This window comes from Rana temporaria, chromosome 7, assembly GCF_905171775.1.
Source record: "Rana temporaria chromosome 7, aRanTem1.1, whole genome shotgun sequence".
In the NCBI taxonomy this organism is placed as follows: Eukaryota; Metazoa; Chordata; class Amphibia; order Anura; family Ranidae; genus Rana; species Rana temporaria.
This window is the reverse complement of record NC_053495.1, coordinates 91,986,033-92,007,630: the sequence shown is the minus strand read 5'-3', so window position 1 is coordinate 92,007,630 and position 21,598 is coordinate 91,986,033. Positions and strand designations below refer to the sequence as shown.

At 46.9% G+C, this 21,598-nt stretch overlaps 1 protein-coding gene across 2 annotated transcripts in view; it reads left to right on the top strand.

Moving 5' to 3' along the window:
- The window catches only part of LOC120945484 (ATR interacting protein), a 292,609-nt gene that overhangs the window by 38,046 nt on the left and 232,965 nt on the right, over positions 1-21,598 (top strand). For both annotated transcript variants that reach the window (XM_040359654.1, XM_040359653.1), the window contains exon 2: positions 4,234-4,649. In XM_040359654.1, coding sequence (XP_040215588.1) covers positions 4,253-4,649 — 397 coding nt within the window. In that variant the 5' untranslated portion in view covers positions 4,234-4,252. The remainder of the gene's footprint in view (positions 1-4,233; positions 4,650-21,598) is intronic.

Sequence of the window (21,598 nt, the reverse complement as noted above, 5' to 3'; positions counted from 1 at the left end):
TCAGGGCCATGAAGGCCTATCTTAAAGCTACAAAGAAGATCCGGAAGACAGATGTGCTGTTCATTCTACCGGATGGGCCCAAGAAGGGGCAGGCAGCTGCAAAGTCCACCATTTCTAGGTGGATTAAGCAATTAATCACTCAGGCCTACGGCTTGAAAGGGTTGCCTCCTCCAGTATCATTAAAGGCTCATTCTACTAGAGCCATGGGCGCCTCCTGGGCAGCACACCACCAGATCTCTATGGCTCAAGTTTGCAAGGCGGCAACCTGGTCTTTTGTCCACACGTTTACAAAATTCTACAAGTTGGACGTAAGAAGGAATACTGATACTGCCTTCGGGCAGGCAGTGCTGCAGGCTGCAGTTTGAGACCCTCGGATTCCGGGGGGCTCCTCTTGTTCGAGTTAAATTTAAAATTTTATTTTTCTCAACTAAGTTGGATTTATTATGATTTGAGTATATCTCTAAATTAAATCCTTTTGTCTTGGAGATGTTCTCCCTCCCCTCATTGTAAGCATTGCTTTGGGACATCCCATATAGTAATGAATGCCGCTCTGTGTCCCGTGATGTACGATAAAGAAAAAGAGATTTTTAATACAGCTTACCTGTAAAATCTTTTTCTTGGAGTACATCACGGGACACAGAGCTCCCACCCCTCTTTTTTGAGGACCATTTTGGGAGGCATACTGCTTGCTACAAAACTGAGGTACTCCTCCTATGGGAGGGGGTTATATAGGGAGGGGCATTTCCTGTTTGAGATTGCCAGTGTCTACACCTGAAGGTACTCCATATAACCCATATAGTAATGAATGCCGCTCTGTGTCCCGTGATGTACTCCAAGAAAAAGATTTTACAGGTAAGCTGTATTAAAAATCTCTTTTTTTTTAATTAAAAAATAAGACAATAGTAAAGTTATCCCCATTTTTTTTTTTAATATTATGAAAGATAATGTTACGCCGAGTAAATTCATACCCAACATGTCACGCTTCAAAATTGCGTCCGCTCGTGGAATGCAGACAAACTTTTACCCTTTAAAATCTTCATAGGCGACGTTTAAAAAAAATCTACAGGTTGCATGTTTTGAGTTACAGAGGAGGTCTAGGGCTAGAATTATTGCTCTCGCTCTACCAATCGCGGCGATACCTCACGTGTGTGGTTTGAACACCGTTTACATATGCGGGCGCTGGTCACGTATGTGTTCGCTTTCTGCGCGCAAGCTCGTCGGGACGGGGCGCGTTTTCTGGCTCCTAACTTTACCTGGCTCCTAGATTCCAAGCAAATTTGTCAACCCCTGGGTTAAACTCATAATGCAGAATCTGCCACCAGATGCAGATTGCCACATGCCACCAGATGCAGATTGCCACAGTGCCTGTCACCAGATTGCCACATGCCTCCAGATGCAGATTGCCACATGCCACCAGATGCAGATTGCCACAGTCACGTGCCACAGTGCCTGTCACCAGATTGCCACATCCCTCCCGATGCAGATTGCCACAGTCACATGCCTCCAGATGCAGATTGCCACATGCCATTGCCACAGTCACATGCCACCAGATGCAGATTGCCACAGTGCCTGTCACCAGATTGCCAAATGCCACCAGATGCAGATTGCCACAGTGCCTGTCACCAGATTGCCAGATGCAGATTGCCACATGTCAGTCACATGCCACCAGATGCAGATTGCCACAGTGCCTGTCACCAGATTGCCAAATGCCACCAGATGCAGATTGCCACATGCCACAGTCACATGCCACCAGATGCAGATTGCCACAGTCGCATGCCACCAGATGCAGATTGCCACAATCGCATGCCACCAGATGCAGTGTTCTGACACCAGCACCCAGATACAGAGCACTATCTGGGTGCTGGTGTCAATGTTCTATCGCGGTGCTGGTGCCAGTGAAGGAGGTAGCCAGTCAGCAGGCAGTGCCAGCATAGGATTCAGAGCGCCCCCGGCCCACCACAACCGAGCATCAAGTGCAGGGTGGAGGGGTCAGGGGCTGTCAAGCACAGCTTGGCACACTGGCACAGAACTGTGCTGTCCTGAGTGTGGCACTGAGGATCAGGAGGAAGGGAGTAGGGGGGTGGGGCGGAGGTGGCTATAAAGACCAATGGCTGAGGGATGCTGGAGGAGCAGGGGTTGGGGGCTGACTCTCTCTGATGATGGTGGTAGCTGGCTTCAGAAGGGGGTTGTGGCATGACACCTCTTCTTCTTTCCTACCTCACATCGGCTTCATACAGCCCTGGTGAGGCTTTCTCCCCCGCGGGGCCCTCCTCCCCTCTGCTTACCAGATGGCGTACGCCTCCTCTGGGTGTGCAGGGATTGCTCAGCGCAGCACTCCAGTGGCACATTGGGGGGTGATGGGGGGCGATCTGCGTCCCCAGAGTAGCGGGAACCATCAACTTTTTGCTGCTTGTAATGTGTCTCCTCCCCTTCTTCTCCTCCGGACAACACAGTGCTGGCCCCGCCTCCTCCCCAGGACACATACAGAGCCACAGCTCCGTCCTCTCTCTCCAGTCTCCACTGCCTGGCTGTAGAGCTCAGGCTGCTGCAGTGTGTGGGCGGAAGTGCTGTGATCCAGGCAGGCGGTGAGAGATATCATCTATCTGCTTGCCCGCCGCCGCCGGACCTCACACAGTGCAGCCTTCGCAGCCCGGCTGCAAATAGGCTACGGCCTGGCAGTGGGCCGCAGACCGGGGGTTAGGGTACCCTGGTCTAGAAGACTCCATGATCCGTCTTCTCCCCAGAAAGAAATCCAGTTCAAAAGGGCTCACAAGAAGCCACGCTTTTGACACCTTCAGAGGAAAGGACAGGCGCGACCTGCAGCATGTTTCCCAAATAGTAACAATAATTTTAATAAATGAGATGTGATCAAATTAAGCAACTTTAACAGAGTAACAGAATTCCAGATTAGGTATAAGATTGTTATACAAAATTTATATGGTTGTGCTTTTATGGAGTTATTTTATATTGTATATGTGTATCTCCAAATGTTTTATGTATGTGTGGAAAGTGTTGACTGTGCATTTCTTCTGAGTTGATAACCCCCCCCCCCCATGTAGTTATCGACTGTATGGGTCGAAACGTGTTGGTGAACTAATGTGGCTGACATTCTGTAATGTAATGTTTTGCTCCACTATGTGAACATCAATATTTTGTGAAATTTGTATTGTATCGTACAACCAGAGCTCATATATTTTAATTGGCACATGACATTGAATTTCACTTTTGTTACAATAAAGACCTTTATATAATCAGTCACTGTCTTTTGATCCATTAACATTGCTGCTAAAAAAAAAAAATTGGAACTATGCTATTTTGCCCAAAAAATAACAATGGGGGGGGGGGGGGAGGGGTAGTGGTGGGCAGCATCAGTATCTCCTCATGTGTTTTTTGAGATTCCCTCTCTAACAAACCCGTTTGGCCCATTTTGATTAGACTTTTGGAGGGCTTTACAGTTGCACCATTTTTTTACATTCTTTACCACCTCCAAGGGACTGTAATCGTCATCCTACCACCCTCGAGGAATACTGCTCTGATGGTGAGATTTTACCCCATGTCCTCTCTAAAATGTATACCCTTTTGATTATGCCTCTTGACTACCGCCATCTGCCCTGAAATGGGAGTCTGACCTGAATTGTACTTTTATATCTGACCAACGTGATATCGGATTCTGAATTTTTTTGAGTTGTCCTATATGAACAAAGGTTCGAGGAACTAATATCAAGCTTTTGACGAGATGGTATCGTACACCATATATCTCCATTACATATATATATATTTTTTTTTTCCCCCAACACTTCCGACCACTGCTGGAGATGCCAGGAGGAGTGGGGGACTTTTCTACAATCTTTTGTTCCTGTCCAGTGGTGGCTGGTGAAGTGCTAGGATGGGGGGGGGGGGGGGGGCATTTTTTTTTTTTTTTTTTTTTTTTTTTTTTACTTAACCAAAATGTCAAATTGTATTTCATTGAATCCTATGCACGCTGCACAGTATGGTGTAGTGTGGTGCTCTGCCTAAAAATGCACACTTTTTTGAGTGTTAAGTGAAGCAATAGGACAAATTGTCCGTGCAATGAGACTTTTTTGGACAACGCAGCCCATTCCATTCCCACTGGGCTGTTGTAAATGACCCAGAAGTATTAAGTTGGCTTTTTTTTATTAATTTTGGAATTATCTTTTTAATTCGTCCTTTGGTGTGTTAGTCTGACTTGTGCTTTTTTTTTTCATTTTGCAGGGTATCTGGCTTGCAAGCTATGTCAACAAACCCTCTGTTTGCTACCAAAAAAAGGGACATTTCAATGCTTTATGGTACAAGTTGTGTTAATGCTAACTCCTCCGCTGAACCAGTACGAGTCTACCCTCCATGCAATGGTCAGATCAGCTGCCCTCCTTCAAAACGCCTACGGTCAGCAAATGCTTCCAAAGGCAAAGCTATGGATGAGGTTTTTGGTGACAATGAAGACTTTACAGCTGATGATTTGGAAGAAATAGATATTTTGGCCTCTCAGGCCTTCACACAGGACAGCAGTTCAGTAAATCTCCATTTTAATCGAAATCAAGGCAAAGTGCTGTCAGATAACCAACAGTCAACATCTACTTTTCCTCCGATACACAGACCAACACCCCACAGACCAGAAAGAGTTGTTACAAGTATGTTTGTTTACCTGATTACCGTTTGAAATTTACATTATGTACTTGACATCCTTTTTACCTGTACACAATTTTTTTTAGTTTTCTATTTATTAGGATCAGAACAGGAATACAACTGTTTCCAAAAAATCTTTTAAACTCATATTTTATTAACAATAGGAAATAGAAAACACATCATGGTTTCATAGTTGGTAAGGTTAAATAAAAACAATAGTCCATCCAGTCCAACCTATGCAGGTGTATGTGTGTCAGTGTCGATAACTATATTTCCCATATCCCTGTATGTTGTGTTTACTAAGATGCATGTCCAAGAGTCCTTTTAAAAATATCAATACTCTTCGCTGACACCACCAATGTTTAAACTGAGAAAATGTACAGTTTAGTGTAGTTTGTAGTTCAAAGTACAACCCCAGTTCCAAATAATTTGGTCATGTTTACTATGGTGTAGCATCTCTTCTTCTTTCTTCTTTGGGGCAACGCGGCTTTCAGCGCGACTTTGGGAGGCAACTCGATGCCAAATTTAAAAAAACTGCATGGGTTCTGTAAGGTTGGTGGTGTTCCTCTGTACCCGGGTTGGACTCTTGGGTGTGTGGAAGAACCTTTTGATGTGCATCGGATAATTAAAACCCTCTCTGGATTATGGTGGCTTTCAACTAACACTGGTTTATTGGCCACACAGCATATTTATGCATTCATCACTAGGAACCCCCCCCCCCCCCCCTCGGGTCAGCCAATTACAGCAGGACACGATATTTACACAATACAATAGCATGTTAGGTTTCAAACACGTATACTATTTTGCCTGCAGGTAATGATATTGTCTTCAGTAATGATACACCATAAATACTAGCTTCAGGTACTGTTCTGGTTTTTCTGACAACAAACACATTCTCGTTATGTTTATTTGTGCTAATTGCAGGCTACAATCTTATCAAACTAAGTTAAATGCCATTCTACACATTCTTCTGCACGTAGGCATATAAATAAGTTATTTCTCATTTATTCTAGTTAAAACATAAAGGGGTACTCTTTCAGAACCTTACAAATCCCTCCTTTGATCATACATACGGATGTATTTATTGATCACTCATTATACCATTTCTGATTTATGGTAATCATTGCCATACTCATAGAAGGATCCTGACCTTTTCTTGCCTTTTAAGCTAGTCATTTTGCCAATAGCACAAAGCATTAATTTGATAGTTAAATACACTACAAAAACAACAATCAGTATCATGATAATAATCATCACAATATCTTTTAACCCGGAGAAGATCCCTTTTAAGCCAAAATCTCCTCCACCAAATGGGCTCCATGTTTTAGCAATATCCCTGGCATTCTGTTGTAATTTATTTACTTCCTTTCTATGTTGCACGATTATTTCATAATAATCGGGCACCTCAACAGATGTGTTATGGATCCATGTTGGGGAAACACAAAGTGTGGTCAGCCCCAGGAGTGTCCAAAGTTTCTCAGAATCCTGAGCAGTAAACAAAGTCATTTTGCTGTATTCGTTTTTCGAGCATTTACAACACCTGCTTCACCTCCTTGGTCTGGAACTGAAGCTTTATCTGTGTCTTGTCTTGCTTCGCACAATCCACCTTGACCTTTTTTTACTCGACTGGCATGGATCCAGGCTTGGGAGTTTTCCACTAGGATGGCTGTCTGGGGCACCGCAACTTTTATTGGTAGGAGGTCCAAAGGGATATGTTGGTTTCTGTGAACAAAAAGAAGAGATGTGCGAGCAACATTTCTTTCAACTTGGTCTAAAGTTTCAATTAACTTTCTGACCCATTTTTTTTCTCTCCCTTATCTGATCGAGATCTCCTGCTTCTAAGATAAGGGGTTGTTCTCGCCCAAGGGGTGGGAAGGGGTCTACCCATAAAAAGGGAAACTACCCTGTGGCTTTACAGGGGTCATTCTGATCTTGGCAAGAACTACTGGTAACATTTTATCCCATTCATGGAAATATCCCCCTGTGGCTCTACTGTTTTCAATGGACATCCCCACCTAGTGATGATTACCTGCGTGAGTATGCACACTGTCTGTGTGTCTTCTCTTGTGGTTTTGAATGCTTCCACCCATCGTGAGAATACATCCACGATGACCAAAACGTATTCTTGCTCTGTCCCTTTCTTTGGCATGTGGGTGAAATTTATTTGCAGATGAGTGAAATGTGTAGTAGAATATGGGAGGTGTTTCACCTTGTGTGGTATGTTTGGATTATTCCTGATACATGTGATGCACCGTGACACATATGCTTTAACAAGCTTGGGTATGTTTGCGATAAACATTCAGTAAAATTTCACATGTGTTCTGCCAACCTCTATGACCTACCCCATGGTATTGGGCTATAAACAAAGGCGCACTAGCTGCGGGCATACATGTCTTCCCCTCTTCAAGGAAAAGTAAATTTATGGTCTTTTCCGAGTCATCCCCGCCCAAACCTTCAAATCTCTCTCTGTGGCATGTGTCTGGAGATATAATAATGAATGATCTATGCTATTTAAAGGAGTTTAGTACTGGCATTTGGGTATGTGCTGGCTGCTGTAGTAGCTGACTCTGCAAATGCACTCAAATAACAGCAGAATCTACAAAACCCTTGTGTACATCAGATAAAACAGTGGAAGTCATAAATGACTTGGGAGAAGTGTCCAGTTGAGCAATGTGTATACAGCCATGTTGTGACACTACCTCACCCTGTTCTCCTATTTAATCCCAAAAAGGCATTAAAATCCTAGCTTTTGGATTAACTCCATATACGCCCAATCAGACGTGTTAGGTGTGAATATTTTAAGTAACATTGTATTTGGTCTGCCCAGGGTAAACGATGTTGCCATCCCCTACCGCCATCGCTCAGGAGGCATACCCTGAACTGGAACCACCACAGGGCACTGCTCTCCACCATGTGTGTTTTTTTGTTTTTTTTTTGTTTTTTTGGGTGAGGACACCTGTCATAGTCTTACAATTGTCCCTTGCATAACGAGGAGGCCAAGTCTGTGAGCTACAACCACAGCACTTTTCAGATACCTTTACTTGGGCACCCGGATATATCTTATTTCTGGAAGGAAGGTTCAGCCCTTGGTAACACCTTTTGGTAACAGGTAAAACAAGAAGAGGTATATTAAAAAACCAACTGTGGTGGACCCTGTCTCTATCCATGTTCATTTACTAGGGCAGCCATAACTGCTTGTGACTGAAGACACGTTGCATTTGTCAGGCTGTAGGGCTGTGGAGGGGTCAGAATGGCTGGCAGTCATAAAAGATCACATTGATTCCAAAGTTGCCCCCTGTGGACCGCTTCTTCTTCTTGTTCTGGGGTCCTTAAAGTTGAATTATTTTTCCCAGCTATACTGGGCCAGAACTAGGTGGAATCTGTGAGTTGCACAGACCCATCAAGTGTCCGGTGCTGTAATGCAGCATCCTTGGCCATCTGCTCTGTTTCCATATATGAGTCTCAAATGCTAGGATGGCTACCTCAGCAAGAACCTGGAAAGCTGAAAACCACCAATCAATCTAACTTATTGCTTGATTGATTTACCTGCCGAAGTAAAACAAACTTCTGGCCCTTTCAATTAAACCAAAAACCCTTTGTGTCTCTATGTAAATAGTTATCCACGACCCAGAGTAAAGGATCCAACGACTCTGAATACAGAGTGTCCTCCTGGGTGCAAACTCAACCCGTCCTTTCAACTGACCTCCAGAGAGTACTGTATACTGAAGCAGGACTGATCTATGTGTAGGTGTGGTCTCGCAGGTGGGCTCACAATGTGGTCTGGAGCATAATTGCGTAGACAACAAAGGTACATAACCCTGAGGATATCATACACCAGGTTAGTCGCTGGCCATGAAGGATACATTTCCGAAAGATGGGCTGCGTCCACAAGGGGATGCCCTCTCCTAAAACGCATTCGCTAAACCATCACTATGAAGTGAAATGGGTAGCATTAGATGTTGTGGATGTGGCATGGCGCATCAGGTAAAACTGGTGCTCTAGGTATAACTAAACTGTTAATTTCCCTCAAGTCCTGTATAAAGCGGTAAGTTCCATCGGCTTTCTTTACAGGGTTTATAGAGGTGTTGTAGGCTGATATCCAGTATCCCCTCTTCGAGAAATTTATAAACTATAAAATGTTTTTTTTAATTTTTTTTTATTTATTTTTTATGCCTCAGAACAGGGTGTTATCAGCATCACTATCGCTCACTAATACACAGGTTAGGCTTAATAAGCATTTAAAGTGTTATGTTCCTTTTAAGATGCAATGTTTATAAAAACTCCAAATGCAAAAATCAATTTTACAAAATAAACCTCCTGTCTCTTTGATTTGGCATCTTGCCAACTATTTTTATTGGACCCCACCCCTGATCCCAGTGTGGCTTTATAGAGTGTACATTGGACGTGGATGAGTCCTTCATACAGTCAGGTCTCGGCTCACCTGTCTCTTTTCCTTGTCCCTTGTCCCTGTGGTTTGCACCTGGAGCGTTTCCAACCCATCTCTTTCCATAAAATGGAACACTACATACATATACAATGTTTTGTTTTTTTAACCAGAAGATGCAAGTTTATTGAAATGTAAAAGAAGTATACAAGTATATACAGCATGGGATTTACATTGACCAAGAATAAACAATAGTTTTGCATTGGTACATGGTAATTCTTAAGCCATCCGTCCGGTTCGCACCGGGTCTCACATGCATGATTTCTTAGTCATTGAAAACAAGGCATAAAACAAGAAATTAAATCAACTAAATTTCTCTTCCCTACAAATAGCCCACACCGCCCAGAATCCCTCTTTGTAATAACTCAAACTGTACAGGTTTCCCCGTCTTCTAGCCATCTATCCCATATACTGGAAAATTTCTGAGGTCGTCCCCTATGGACATAGATCATCCTCCTGACATATACAATGTTTACCTAGCAATATAAACAATATAAATAAGTGCACAAGTTCCTTTAATATTCTGGCATGCTAAACCAACACAGTCACATTTTTTTTTTTATCGCTCCCAGAGGAATCACAAATGTTCATTTATTTTTCTTTATAAGTGGGGGCTTCTGTGGAAGAGCTCCTCTTCACTCATGCATAGTATTACAAAAATAAAGCATCTCCTGTCAATTTTTCTATTAGCCAATGGACTCCAGACACCGACTAATTATTAGCCACTGATAACAGAATTAATGAGAATAATCGTTTCGTCATTGTGGCCACTCTTCTGTTAAAAGTGGGGTTCACGTCTTTTTGGTCTGGGGTGTTCATTGACCTTTCCTATCGGCATTTGTAAGTTTTCACGTTAACTTATAGAACACCTTAGCTCATAGAGGTACAGGATTTTCCTGTACCTTCACATAATCACAAATCATAATCACTTCAAATCAAAATCACCCTTGGCTTCTAGACAACTCCATACGAACAAACCGTTTATTCTATATTTGTCACGCGACAGGAAGGACAGCGACAGAGGTCTGAGGTGTTTTTTTTTTTTCTCGCCCATAGTTTTTTTTACTACTACTTAGAACAGTTAAACTGAGGTCTAACACAAATTACAGATTCTACATAAAACGGATCGGTCATTTAGCATTCCAAAAATGCTCAGACCCGCCTCATGAGTCCATACATTTTTGAACAGTGCCCAGTTTCCCCTGCTTTCTATCTGCAGGCTATGGCTGTGGGGAGGAAGCTTTTTTTTTACTTCCTTTTAAACAAATAACCTCTACTGATCCTAAACAAATAACCTCTACTGATTCTATATTACCTCTACCAATTGACTAACCACTAGGAATACTCACCAAGTATTCCCTACGGTTTCTATAATAAAACAAAAAATCCAGTGCACAACAAAACGGTACACCCACAACACATTCAGGACATCTATGATACATTAATAATTTTCTCTTCCGTTCATGGACGGACACAGCAGCCTTTGACCTTAGGGTTATATCCGCTTCCTTCAGGAGAGTTTAGGCAGAAAAAAAGCACTTTAAGTGTTAATAACACATTCCTCAGTGCAGCTCCTCCCAGGGGGCGTGGCCCCCCAGGTATAACCCACACTTTGCTCTAGCAGCCTCAGTTTTTCTCTGCCCAACGACAGGAGAGGTCAGGCACTCTGGAGTCCTGTACTCTGGGAATTTTTTCTTGCGATTTTTTTTTTTTTTTTTTTTAACATTTTTTTTTCGCTTTTTATTTTGTTCCAGCATTTTTGAATCCTGTGATTCTTCTATCAACAGCCGACTGGGTGGCAGGCTGGGTCTTGACTCTTGTAGTCCACCCATGTTCGAACGTGTGCCGGCCCTCAACTCTGGGTCGTCCACGACAGGCCCCTTTGCTCCGGGGGCGGCCGGGGAACATTTTGTTCTAGGGCACACATATGACCGGCCTTTATGGCTTTGTCACAGTGTGTCTGGCCGACAGCCATGCCGTTTTATGAATGAATGAATGAAAAACTTATAAAGCGCGGCGCATGCGAACTGAATCGCTTCTGGGCGCTAGTTGTTCGTGTCTCATGACATCAAAAGAGCAGAGTTTTGATCCGTCTTCTGAAAGTCAGGTGGTTTTCCTCCAACCGAATGCTGGTTGGTAAAGCGTTCCATAGTCTAGGACCCTGAAAAGCAAACCTTCTTTCTCCTTTGGACTTGTATTTGGTTTTTGGTACCCTGACCAGATTTTGGTCGGTGGATCGCAGAACGCGATTCGAATTGTGAGGTTCTATCTTGTCGCAAAGATATTGCGGAGCCTTCCCATGGATGCACTTATGTGTCAGGCAGAGTGCTTTAAATGCAATTCTGTCTTTTACTGGCAGCCAGTGAAGGGTTCTCAACGAAGGTGAGATTGATTCCCATTTTTTTTTCCCAGTCACCAGTCTGGCGGCCGTATTCTGAACGACTTGCAGACGAGAGATTTGGTACTTTGGGAGTCCGAGGTACAGGGCGTTAGCATAGTCCAGTCTGGAATTCACGATTGTTCCCACCACGACTGCTACGTCTTCTTTGGGGATAAATGGAATAAGTCTGCGTAGTAGGCGCAACAGATGGTGCGCTCCGCTGACTACTGACCCTATTTGTGCGTCCATTGTCATGAAGGTGTCGACGATGACCCTGAGACTTTTGACTTTGGAGCTAGGGGTGATGATTTGGCCCAGAATGGGCGGGGGTGTCCAGGTTGTTGCCAGTTGACTCTTTCGGCTGGCGTGAAACATAAGGAGTTCTGTTTTTGCACTGTTGAGTTTAAGATAACTCTTAGTCATCCAGTTTTCTATCAAAGAGAGACATTTCTCTAAACTGAGATGATGATCCTTTTTGTTGCAGATGCGAAAATACAGTTGCGTATCGTCTGCATAAGAGTGATAGAGTAGTTCTTGGCTACTGATAATATCAAAGAGAGGGCGAAGATAGATGTTGAAAAGCACCGGTGACAGGGGGGATCCTTGGGGGACTCCACATGACACCGTGCGCTTTTCCGACGTGAAACAACCCAATTTAACTGTTTGTGATCGGTTTTCAAGAAAGGAAGAAAACCATGGTAAATCACCTTCTGCGACTTCTGCTACCTTGGCTAGTCGCATCAGTAACAGTTTGTGGTCTACCGTGTCAAAGGCTGCGCTTAGGTCCAGCAGAACCAGGAGACAAGATTCTCCTTCGTCTGCGGCCTCGAGGGCATCGTCCCATATTTTGAGCAAGGCCGTTTCTGTCCCGTGTCCGGGACGGAAGCCTGATTGTAATGGATCCAGTAGATTGTGGGTATCTAGATGCTGTTGCAGCTGTTGTACCACTACTTTCTCCATTATCTTGGAGAGAACATTTAGGCCTGTTATGGGACGGCGGTGAGTTGGGTCCTTGGGATCCAGGTTAGGTTTTTTCAAGATGGGCTGGATTGTGCCCTCTTTTTCAACAGGGATGGCACTGTGCCTTCCTTAAATGACTGGTTTATAAGCTGTGTGATGGGACGTTGGTTCTGTCTGGGATACCTCCCAGCCGGTTGACAGAATAGATGGCAATGGGGACAGGGGGCGAGACGGGGAAGGGGCAGTGGGACTTTCCAATGAAACAAAACACTAGGGCAAAATGAGTTAATCAATATGGTAAGTAAGACATTTAATAGTAGCATCATTGAGTATGGTGCATAGAATGACATTCATGGTACATCCATAAAACAATACCAGGTATGGTATACAATGATTGGTAAATCATATCAGACATGGTGAAAACTACTTGCATGAATGCATAGTAACACATGATTTTCATAAACGTCAGTGCTATACCCAAATGTTGAACATATTAAAAGTACAGTAAAATAGCATTGATACATGACTCAATTTTTTTCTAATATGACCCATCATAGCTTCATGGTTGCTGTGATAACTCATCAATTGATAGGCTCGACGCGTTTCGTGGAGTAATATCCACTCATCAGGAGCAGTAATTGGGGTCATCTAAAGTAATTAAATAGTAAATAGATTAGTGGTTAATGGTAATCAACCAGAAACAGGAAGAGAGGGAACATAAGGTTTATAATCCTTTCACTCATACCTGTGAGTTGTAATATAAATTAGTAGCAAAAAAGCTGTTATGTAAGATGGAGAGCAACCGGGGGCAGTGTACAACCCAACCGGGAGCTGAGGCGGTAATAAAGTGGCAGCAGGGCAGTCCAGATAACCGTTCAGAACGGTGGTCCTTTCACTGGTGAACCGGTAGGTAAGAGCCCCAGAGGGCATCTGTAAAACATATAAGCATGGTAGCACACACCGTGAGGACCATAGACTAATGGTAAGGACAAATAGAGAATAGGTAGTGAATAAATAAGTCGGCAAACAAAAGGGGAGTGTGTAAGTTGGTTGGTTGAATAGAACAACCAATAAAATGACCACCCTGTGAGGAGATGGAAAATGTAAGACTCCCGAGATACGGCTAACCACCATAAACGAGTGTGTGAGGTGAAATGATAAAACCATAGTATAAAGATAGCCCGTCAGTTGGTAAACTGACAAAATAAGAGCCCAAAGGACAACCATTAAGTAAATATAAATATATATATATATAATGGGCCATATCAGGTAACTATAAATATAAAGTGAGTAAGAGAAATAGTAAAAGGGATGGATGTGAAAGAACTTAATAGGTTAAAGAAACCCAAGGGTGACCCATAGTAAAAAATTTATAAGTGTAGATCCCAAACTCCAGCAACAGAAGTCAGGAAACATAGAAGCTGTGAAATTACCAAGGATTAATGGAAGGATGTGTGCCACAGAGGAGGATAGAAATGGGCCGCCCGCCAGCCAACAGAGTCCCGCCAATGTCACGCTACACGTGCAAAGAGAGAGGAACAGCAGCGACCGCATACAGGCACAAGTGCCTATATATAGGCGCACAGCACCTCCGTCATGGTGCACGCAGATGGGATAAACACCAACGTCAGCACGGGGCGTCCTAAGGACGCCCCTCGTGGGGGGCGTGGCGTTGAGACCTGTGCACTGTATAGTCATGGTCTCATATAAAGTCCCAACCATTTTCTTTTCATACTATTTGGGATGGAAACGTACACTTTATTACTCTACCTCTCCATGCTCTTGCTGTTGATTTTCATTAAGTGCCTTCAAGGGTTAATTGCAATATTGGGAGAGTCTGTTTTCGATTGATTGTCATCAGATTATCATCCGGGGGATTCTATGCATCCATTTCCAGGAGCTGTGACGCGCCCCGAGGCTACTCCCCACTCCCGAGTCTCTAGTGGCTGCGGGACTGGGGAGTCTCACTCGCTGCGCGTCAACGCCACGCCCGCACGAGGGGCGTCCTTTGGACGCCCCGTGCTGACGTTGGTGTTTATCCCATCTGCGTGCACCATGACGGAGGTGCTGTGCGCCTATATATAGGCACTTGTGCCTGTATGCGGTCGCTGCTGTTCCTCTCTCTTTGCACGTGTAGCGTGACGTTGGCGGGACTCTGGCTGGTGGGCGGCCCATTTCTATCCTCCTCTGTGGCACACATCCTTCCATTCATCCTGTGATTCATCACAGTAAAAAACACATTTTATACAGGAACCAGTGGAGCACATTTTCCTGACAACTTATTCACATTATGGAAATCGTTATTGGCATTTAGTTTTAATTAGATCCTGTTGAAAGCGCCATTACACCCCCCCCCCCCCTGTCATATGATGGGTCATATTAGAAAAAATTGAGTCATGTATCAATGCTATTTTACTGTACTTTTAATATGTTCAACATTTGGGTATAGCACTGACGTTTATGAAAATCATGTGTTACTATGCATTCATGCAAGTAGTTTTCACCATGTCTGATATGATTTACCAATCATTGTATACCATACCTGGTATTGTTTTATGGATGTACCATGAATGTCATTCTATGCACCATACTCAATGATGCTACTATTAAATGTTTTACTTACCATATTGATTGACTCATTTTGCCCTAGTGTTTTGTTACATTGGAAAGTCCCACTGCCCCTTCCCTGTCCCGTCCCCTGTCCCCATTGCCATCTATTCTGTCAACTATCTGGGGATGGAGACCTGTGCACTGTATAGTCATGGTCTCATATAAAGTCCCAACAATTTTTCTTTTCATACCTCCAGCCGGTGGTCGCAGGACGGGTAAGTAGTGGCCCCTTGCTCAGGTAAGGTGGTATGGCTGGAATTTTCCCCTGGGAGGTCGACTGAGGGTTTGCCCTGCTTTCCTCTCTCCCTTAATTCCTCTCCCTCCTTTCCCATTTGGGTAGCGGCTGTGAGGGGGGGCTTTCAGGGGTCACCGGGGCCTGTGTGTAGCGGGGGCTGTGTGTGTGTTCACTACAGGGTCTTTTGTGTGTGTGTGTGTGTGCGCGCTGCGCTGTAATGGTGTGTCGCTGTCTTTTTAAATGCGCAACGGCCGCCATTTTTCTATGGCTCGGCGGCCATTTTCCTGTGGTCCTATGGCGTTTTTTTTTGCTATACGGCGACCATCCTGGATTTCGTTTGCCTCCTGTGGCCGTTTTAGCACTCAGGAAGACCGCGAATCTCTCTGAGGGAACAGACAGCAGTGTGGCCGGCTGCTCAGCACGCTTCAGACTCCTCTCAGCTCGTGCTGCACCGGGCGGGGTGGTGAGTTCCCTGGGGGCCCCCATACTCTATGTAACGGCCGGGAGGTGACCGTGGGTGGTTTCTGCTTTGCAGTGGGGTGACACAGCAGTGGGGCACTATGGAGCCTGGGCCAGGTTCTTCTTCCCCACACATGCCTGAGTTAACCCTATGCGGTGGTATTGTGCCGCCTTGTGTGGCTGAAATGCTGGTCTGCGGACCAATCCTCAAAAAACACAGACAGAATTCTCAGCCATGACTAAGCACTGACGCCAGTGCGAAACGTTGGCCATACTGATTTTTGTGGGCTTGCAGTGACTGTATGCACAGTTGAAAATAAAGACATCTCTTTTAAAGAAAATTTTGGAGTGCGGCTGTCCAGCTTTTAATCCTCAAAAAAGGCCTTGGTGGATTTACCCTTTAAGGGTGAGCGGCTTTTTGGGTCATCCCTGGATGACATCATTAAGGATGCCACGGGTGGTAAGAGCACGCTGCTTCCACAGTCTGGGAAGGGCAAGGAGCCTCGCCGTAAGCAAGGGCCCTCCTTTCTACCCCCAAGCGTTTTTTTTTGTGCGCCCAGCATGGCGGGTAAAAATCCGCAAGGCGCTGAGGCCCCGCTGTGGGGCAGAGGCGCGCCTGGTACCGCAAGCCTAACAAGCCTGTGGACAAACCTGCTTCCGCATGTAGGTCTGCCCCCGCCCGTGTCTCGGGTGGGGGGCCGACTTCGCAAATTCACGGCTCGGTGGAGGTCTCTTCTTTCCGACCATTGGGTTTGCGAAGTCGGCCCCCCACCCGAGACACGATTGTGCCAGTTCCCTCACCGGAACGATTTCAGGGGTTTTACGCCAATCCGTTTGTAGCCCCCAAAAGGAAGGGGTCCGTCCAATCCTGGACCTCAAGGCCCTCAATTGTTTTGTCAAGGTACAAAAATTCAGGATGGAGTCGATTCGCTCGGTGATATCGGCACTCCATCAGGGGGACTTCATGGCGTCCTTGGATATCATGGACGCGTACCTGTATGTTCCCATTTGCACAAAGCACCAGAGTTTCTGCGCTTTGCGGTCGGGGAGGACCACTTTCAATTTGTGCCCCTTCCGTTTGGCCTGGCATCAGCACCACAGGTTTTTACCAAGGTGCTCGCCCCGATACTAGCCCTACTAAGGCAGCGAGGGATCGCTATCGTGGGATATCTGGACGACCTACTCCCGAGAGCTTCCTCAGGCTCAGGGTTAGAGGAGGATGTGTCTTTCACGTGTCAGACTCTCCAAGAGTTCGGCTGGCTTCTGAATATCCAGAAGTCAGTGTTGGTTCCGTCCCAGAGACTGGAGGTTTTCCTCCCGACGGAGAAACTGAAGTCCCTGCGATCTGCTGTGCAGCAGTTGTCGGCCCAGAAGTGGTCGTCTCTTCGATTCTGCTTGAGAGTTCTGGGTCTGATGGTGGCCTCTTTCGAGGCGGTCCCATATGCCCATTTCCACACCAAGGAGCTACAGAGGGAAATTCTGTCTCCTTGGGATAAGCCTCCGTCTTCTCTGGATTCCCAGATTCAGTTGACCCATCTGGTCAAGTCTTCCCTGGTGTGGTGGCTAACATCTCCGGTGCTTCAGACCGGGAAGTAATTTCTACCGTGCCGCTGAACAGGGGTCACGACGGATGCCAGCCTCTCCAGTTGGGGTCAATATTCTGGGGCTCCGAGCGATCAAGCTGTGCCTTGCCAGGTGGTCCCTGGATCTGCAGGGCTGACCGGTCATGATCCAGTCCGACAACGCCACGGCCGTGGCTTACGTCAACCATCAGAGGTGCATGCGGAGTTCAGCTGTGGCGACGGAGGTCGCGCACATCTTTCGGTGGGCCGAAAGGTCCATTCCGGTTCTGTCGGCCGTGTACATTCCTGAGTCGCCAAAAGCTGGACCAAGGAGAATGGTCACTTCACCCGGAGGTGTTTCACAGCCTGTGCCAAAAGTGGGGCATTCCAGACGTGGACCTTCTAGCGTCCCGTCTCAATCGGAAGGTGCCACGGTTCGTGGTCAGGTCGAAGGACCCGTGGGTGGAAGCGTTGGTGGCGCCTTGGGGTCACTCTCGCCTAATTTACGCCTTCCCTCCTCTGAAGCTTCTTCCTCGCCTGCTGCGCAGAGTGGAAGCTGTAGGGATTCTCACAATCCTGTTCGCTCCAGGCTGGCTGACCGCTCTTGGTACGCGGACCTGGTTCGTCTGGTGGCAGACGCCCCTGGCGTCTACCCCTGAGAGAAGATCTTCTGTCGTAGGGTCCGATCTTCCATCCTGTTTTACAGTCGCTGGCTTTAACGGCGTGTTGTGAGCCAGGTGTTGTAGGACCGGGGCCTGTCGGGCTCGGTGGTTTCTACCATGCTGTGTGCACGGAAGTCTACTTCACGTTGGATTTACCATCGTACGTGGAAGACCTGCGTCTCTATGTGTGAAGAGATGAAGTGGCACCCCCGTACGTACGGGGTGTCCCGGATTCTGCTGTTTTTACAGCGGGGTGTGGATCAGGCTCTCGCATTGAGTGCGGTTATGAGTCCGATTTCAGCTCTGGCTGTTTACTTTCAGCGACCATTCCCAGCGCACCCCTTGGTGCGCTCGTTTGTGCAGGGGGTCCGGCATGTGGCCCCTCCTGTGCGCCATCCACTGCTCCCATGGGACTTGGATTGGGTCCTCTCGGTGCTTCAAGATGCTCCCTTTTTGGGGACGTTCGGAAGATCCCTTTGTTGACTCTGTGTCATGGTCTTACCTCTTTGCTGGCTCTTCATCATCACTGACCTGTGCGAGCGGCCATCTTGCTTCATGGGGTTCTTGTAACCTGTCGCACCCTGCGGCTCCTCCTTTCCACTGGGAGGAGCTGGCTGCTCAGCATATATATATAGGACGGCAGCTGCAGCATTTCCTCGCTTGGGCCTTTCGTCTGACACCTCTTCTGTGATCGTGCTGCCTGCTCCTGGTTTTCGATCCGGTCTCGGACGTTCCTCCTGGTTCCTGATTCCCGGCTTCGTTTCACCCCGCCTCTGGCTACAGACTCCGGCTTGGCTGACTCTCATCCCTGGCTATCGACCCTGGCACCGTTGGACGACTCTTCTGACTGTTTCGATCATCTGTGTGGACTTTGACACTCCAGGGGGGTCTTTCTGTCAGGTTGGTGACCGTCTCTCCGCGCTGGTCCCCTCACATCAGCCTCCTCCACCTTCATGCATCCTCTTCCCGCTGCTTTTCTCATATGAACGGGAAGAGGATGCATGAAGGTGGAGGAGGCTGATGTGAGGGGACCAGCGCGGAGAGACTGTCACCAACCTGACAGAAAGACCCCCCTGGAGTCTCTTGACGAATCCTAGAACCGGCTGTATGCTCAAACCTTCCACCATTTTTCTTATGGACTGCAAGAAGCACAGGATTTTATAATCACAGCCCAGGATTTTCAAAGGCCCAGGCTAGGGTTTTAGCCACTCGCTGGTTTATTTACATGCTCTGGTAAGCCTCCTACTTATAGGGTGTTGGTGGTGGTGGTTCCTAAGTCACAATATACCTCATGTGTGTGCTGGTTTATGACATACTTCACCATTGAGTGTTTTCTTCTGTGACACGCTTCATACATCGTGGATTCGTTGGAGGTTTCAACATTCATCTAACCCCCCCCCCCCCCCCCCCCCTGTGAGGATCGCCTAAAGGCCCTGGCTGGGGTTTGCAGCCACAAGCATTTATTGCTTGCCATGTGGTAAGCCTCCAATTTTTACTGGTTCGTGGTGGTGGTTGTCACATATGCTCTTCAACATTTGTTCACTTTTATATGAACTATATCTATTGTGGACACACTGGGACTGAGTTCTTCTTTTCATAGCTTCCCATCGGTTTGGGTTTACTGGCTTCAATTTTTGTATTTTATTATACATCAATCTTATTGTTTAGATCTATTTAATTAACTAGCGCAACATCCCCCTTTTTTCCTTACTTGTATTGTGTATGTATGACACTTTGTTGTTGCAGCTCCGTTAGTGATTTTGACTGTTTTTTAGCGCGGTAATTTTTTCTTTTGTTTCCATATGTGTGGACTTTGACCTTGCTGTTTTGGTTTCCAATAAAATCTTATTCATTTATCTGTTTTGTACGTTTGATTCATGCTTCCATGACATTAGGCCCAAGCCATGAATCCTGACGGTACAGGGCCATCCTCGCTACCCATGCTGGTCGCCAGACTTGATCAGCAGGATCGCCTGCTGGGTCAGTTCGCTCAGGCGTTGCAAACCCTGCTTGCACGCACTGCTCATCTCGCTTCTGCTGCTGATAGGCCGGTTGTCGCTCCTGTTACCGCTCCCTCTGCCGCTCCGGTTGTTGCGCCTGAGTCTACCCCGGCACCCGTTGTTGCGCCTGCGGTGTCTTAGGGTATGACCGGCTCTGCCCCCCTCCCGCAGCGCTTTGGGGGGGGGAACCAACTCAGTGCCGAGGCTTCCTTAACCAAGTGGGCATTTATTTTGAGTTGCTGCCGCATGCTTTTCCTACTGAGAGATCGAAGGTGGGCTTCCTGATCTAGCTGCTCTCGGACAAGGCCTTGGCCTGGGCGAGTCCTTTATGGGAGAACAACAATCCGGTGGTTGCTGAGTTTTCCGGTTTTGTTGCTTCTCTTCGGAGGGCTTTTGATGTGCCGGCTCGCTCTGCCTCTGCTGCGAAGCTCCTCATGTCCATCAGACAGGGTTCACGATCGGTAGCCGAATATGCCATTGAGTTTCGTACCCTGGCAGCAGAGGTGGGCTGGAATAATGAGGCCCTGGTGGCTGCCTTCTCCCATGTTCTCTCTGACACCTTGAAAGATGAGACTGCAGCTAAAGACCTACCCGTGGAGCTCGAGGCTCTCATTTCTTTCCTGATATTGATTGACACCAGACTCAGGGAGACACCTTCCTTTAAGGAGAGCCTGCGGAGGCCTTCCAACAGATTGGCGCCTACGTTTGCTGTCCCACCCGTGCCTCCCTCTCCTCCCACGCCTCCTGGGGTTGACGTGCCTGGGGGTGAGCCCATGCAGCTGGGGTTTGCTCGCCTGTCTGAGGGGGAGAGGGCACTTCGGAGACGTGAGGGTCGTTGCTTGTACTGCGGTCTCAGTGGGCATTTTCGGTTTTCATGTCCGAACCGTCGGGAAACGCTCGCACCTGAGATCCTGTCGGGGACAGATCTTGGGTGGAGTTTCTTCGTCCCCGGTTTTCCGTGCTGATAAACCACTGCTCACCGTTGTCCTCTCCTGGGCCGGGGGCTCGGTGGCGGCTCAGGCATTGGTGGATTCTGGTGCTGGTGGTCTTTTCATCAACAGTAAATTTGCTGCCGCAAACTCCATTCCTCTGCAGGCTCGAGTTTCTCCGCTGGTTCTTGAGGCGATTGACGGCAGACCCCTTCGGCCGCCGCAGGTGACTCATGAGACCCTTCCAGTGGAGATAGACCGATTCCCTGTGAACGGCCCCAATGGCTGTCTTCAGGTCATTTCGTCTCCTCACTACTCGGTGGTCTTGGGGTACCCCTGGCTCCAAAGGCATAATCCGACTTTCGATTGGAGATCGGCCGAGATCCTCTCGTGGTCCCCACAGTGTGGGGCTAGTTGCATCCATGGGCCTGTCAAGGTGTTGTGTGCCTCCTCGGACTCGGTGTTGCCCTCTGAATACAGGGAGTATCTGGATGTATTCGATAAGGTGCGCGCTGGTGCCCTGCCTCTGAACCGCCCATATGATTGTGCCATAGATTTACAACCTGGTGCCATTCCTCCTCGTGGCAGGGTATATCCACTGTCTGTTGCTGAGAATGAAGCCATGGAGGAGTACGTGAGGGAGGCGCTTTCCCGGGGGCACATTCGCAAATCCTCTTCCCGAGCGGGGGCTGGATTTTTCTTTGTAAAGAAGG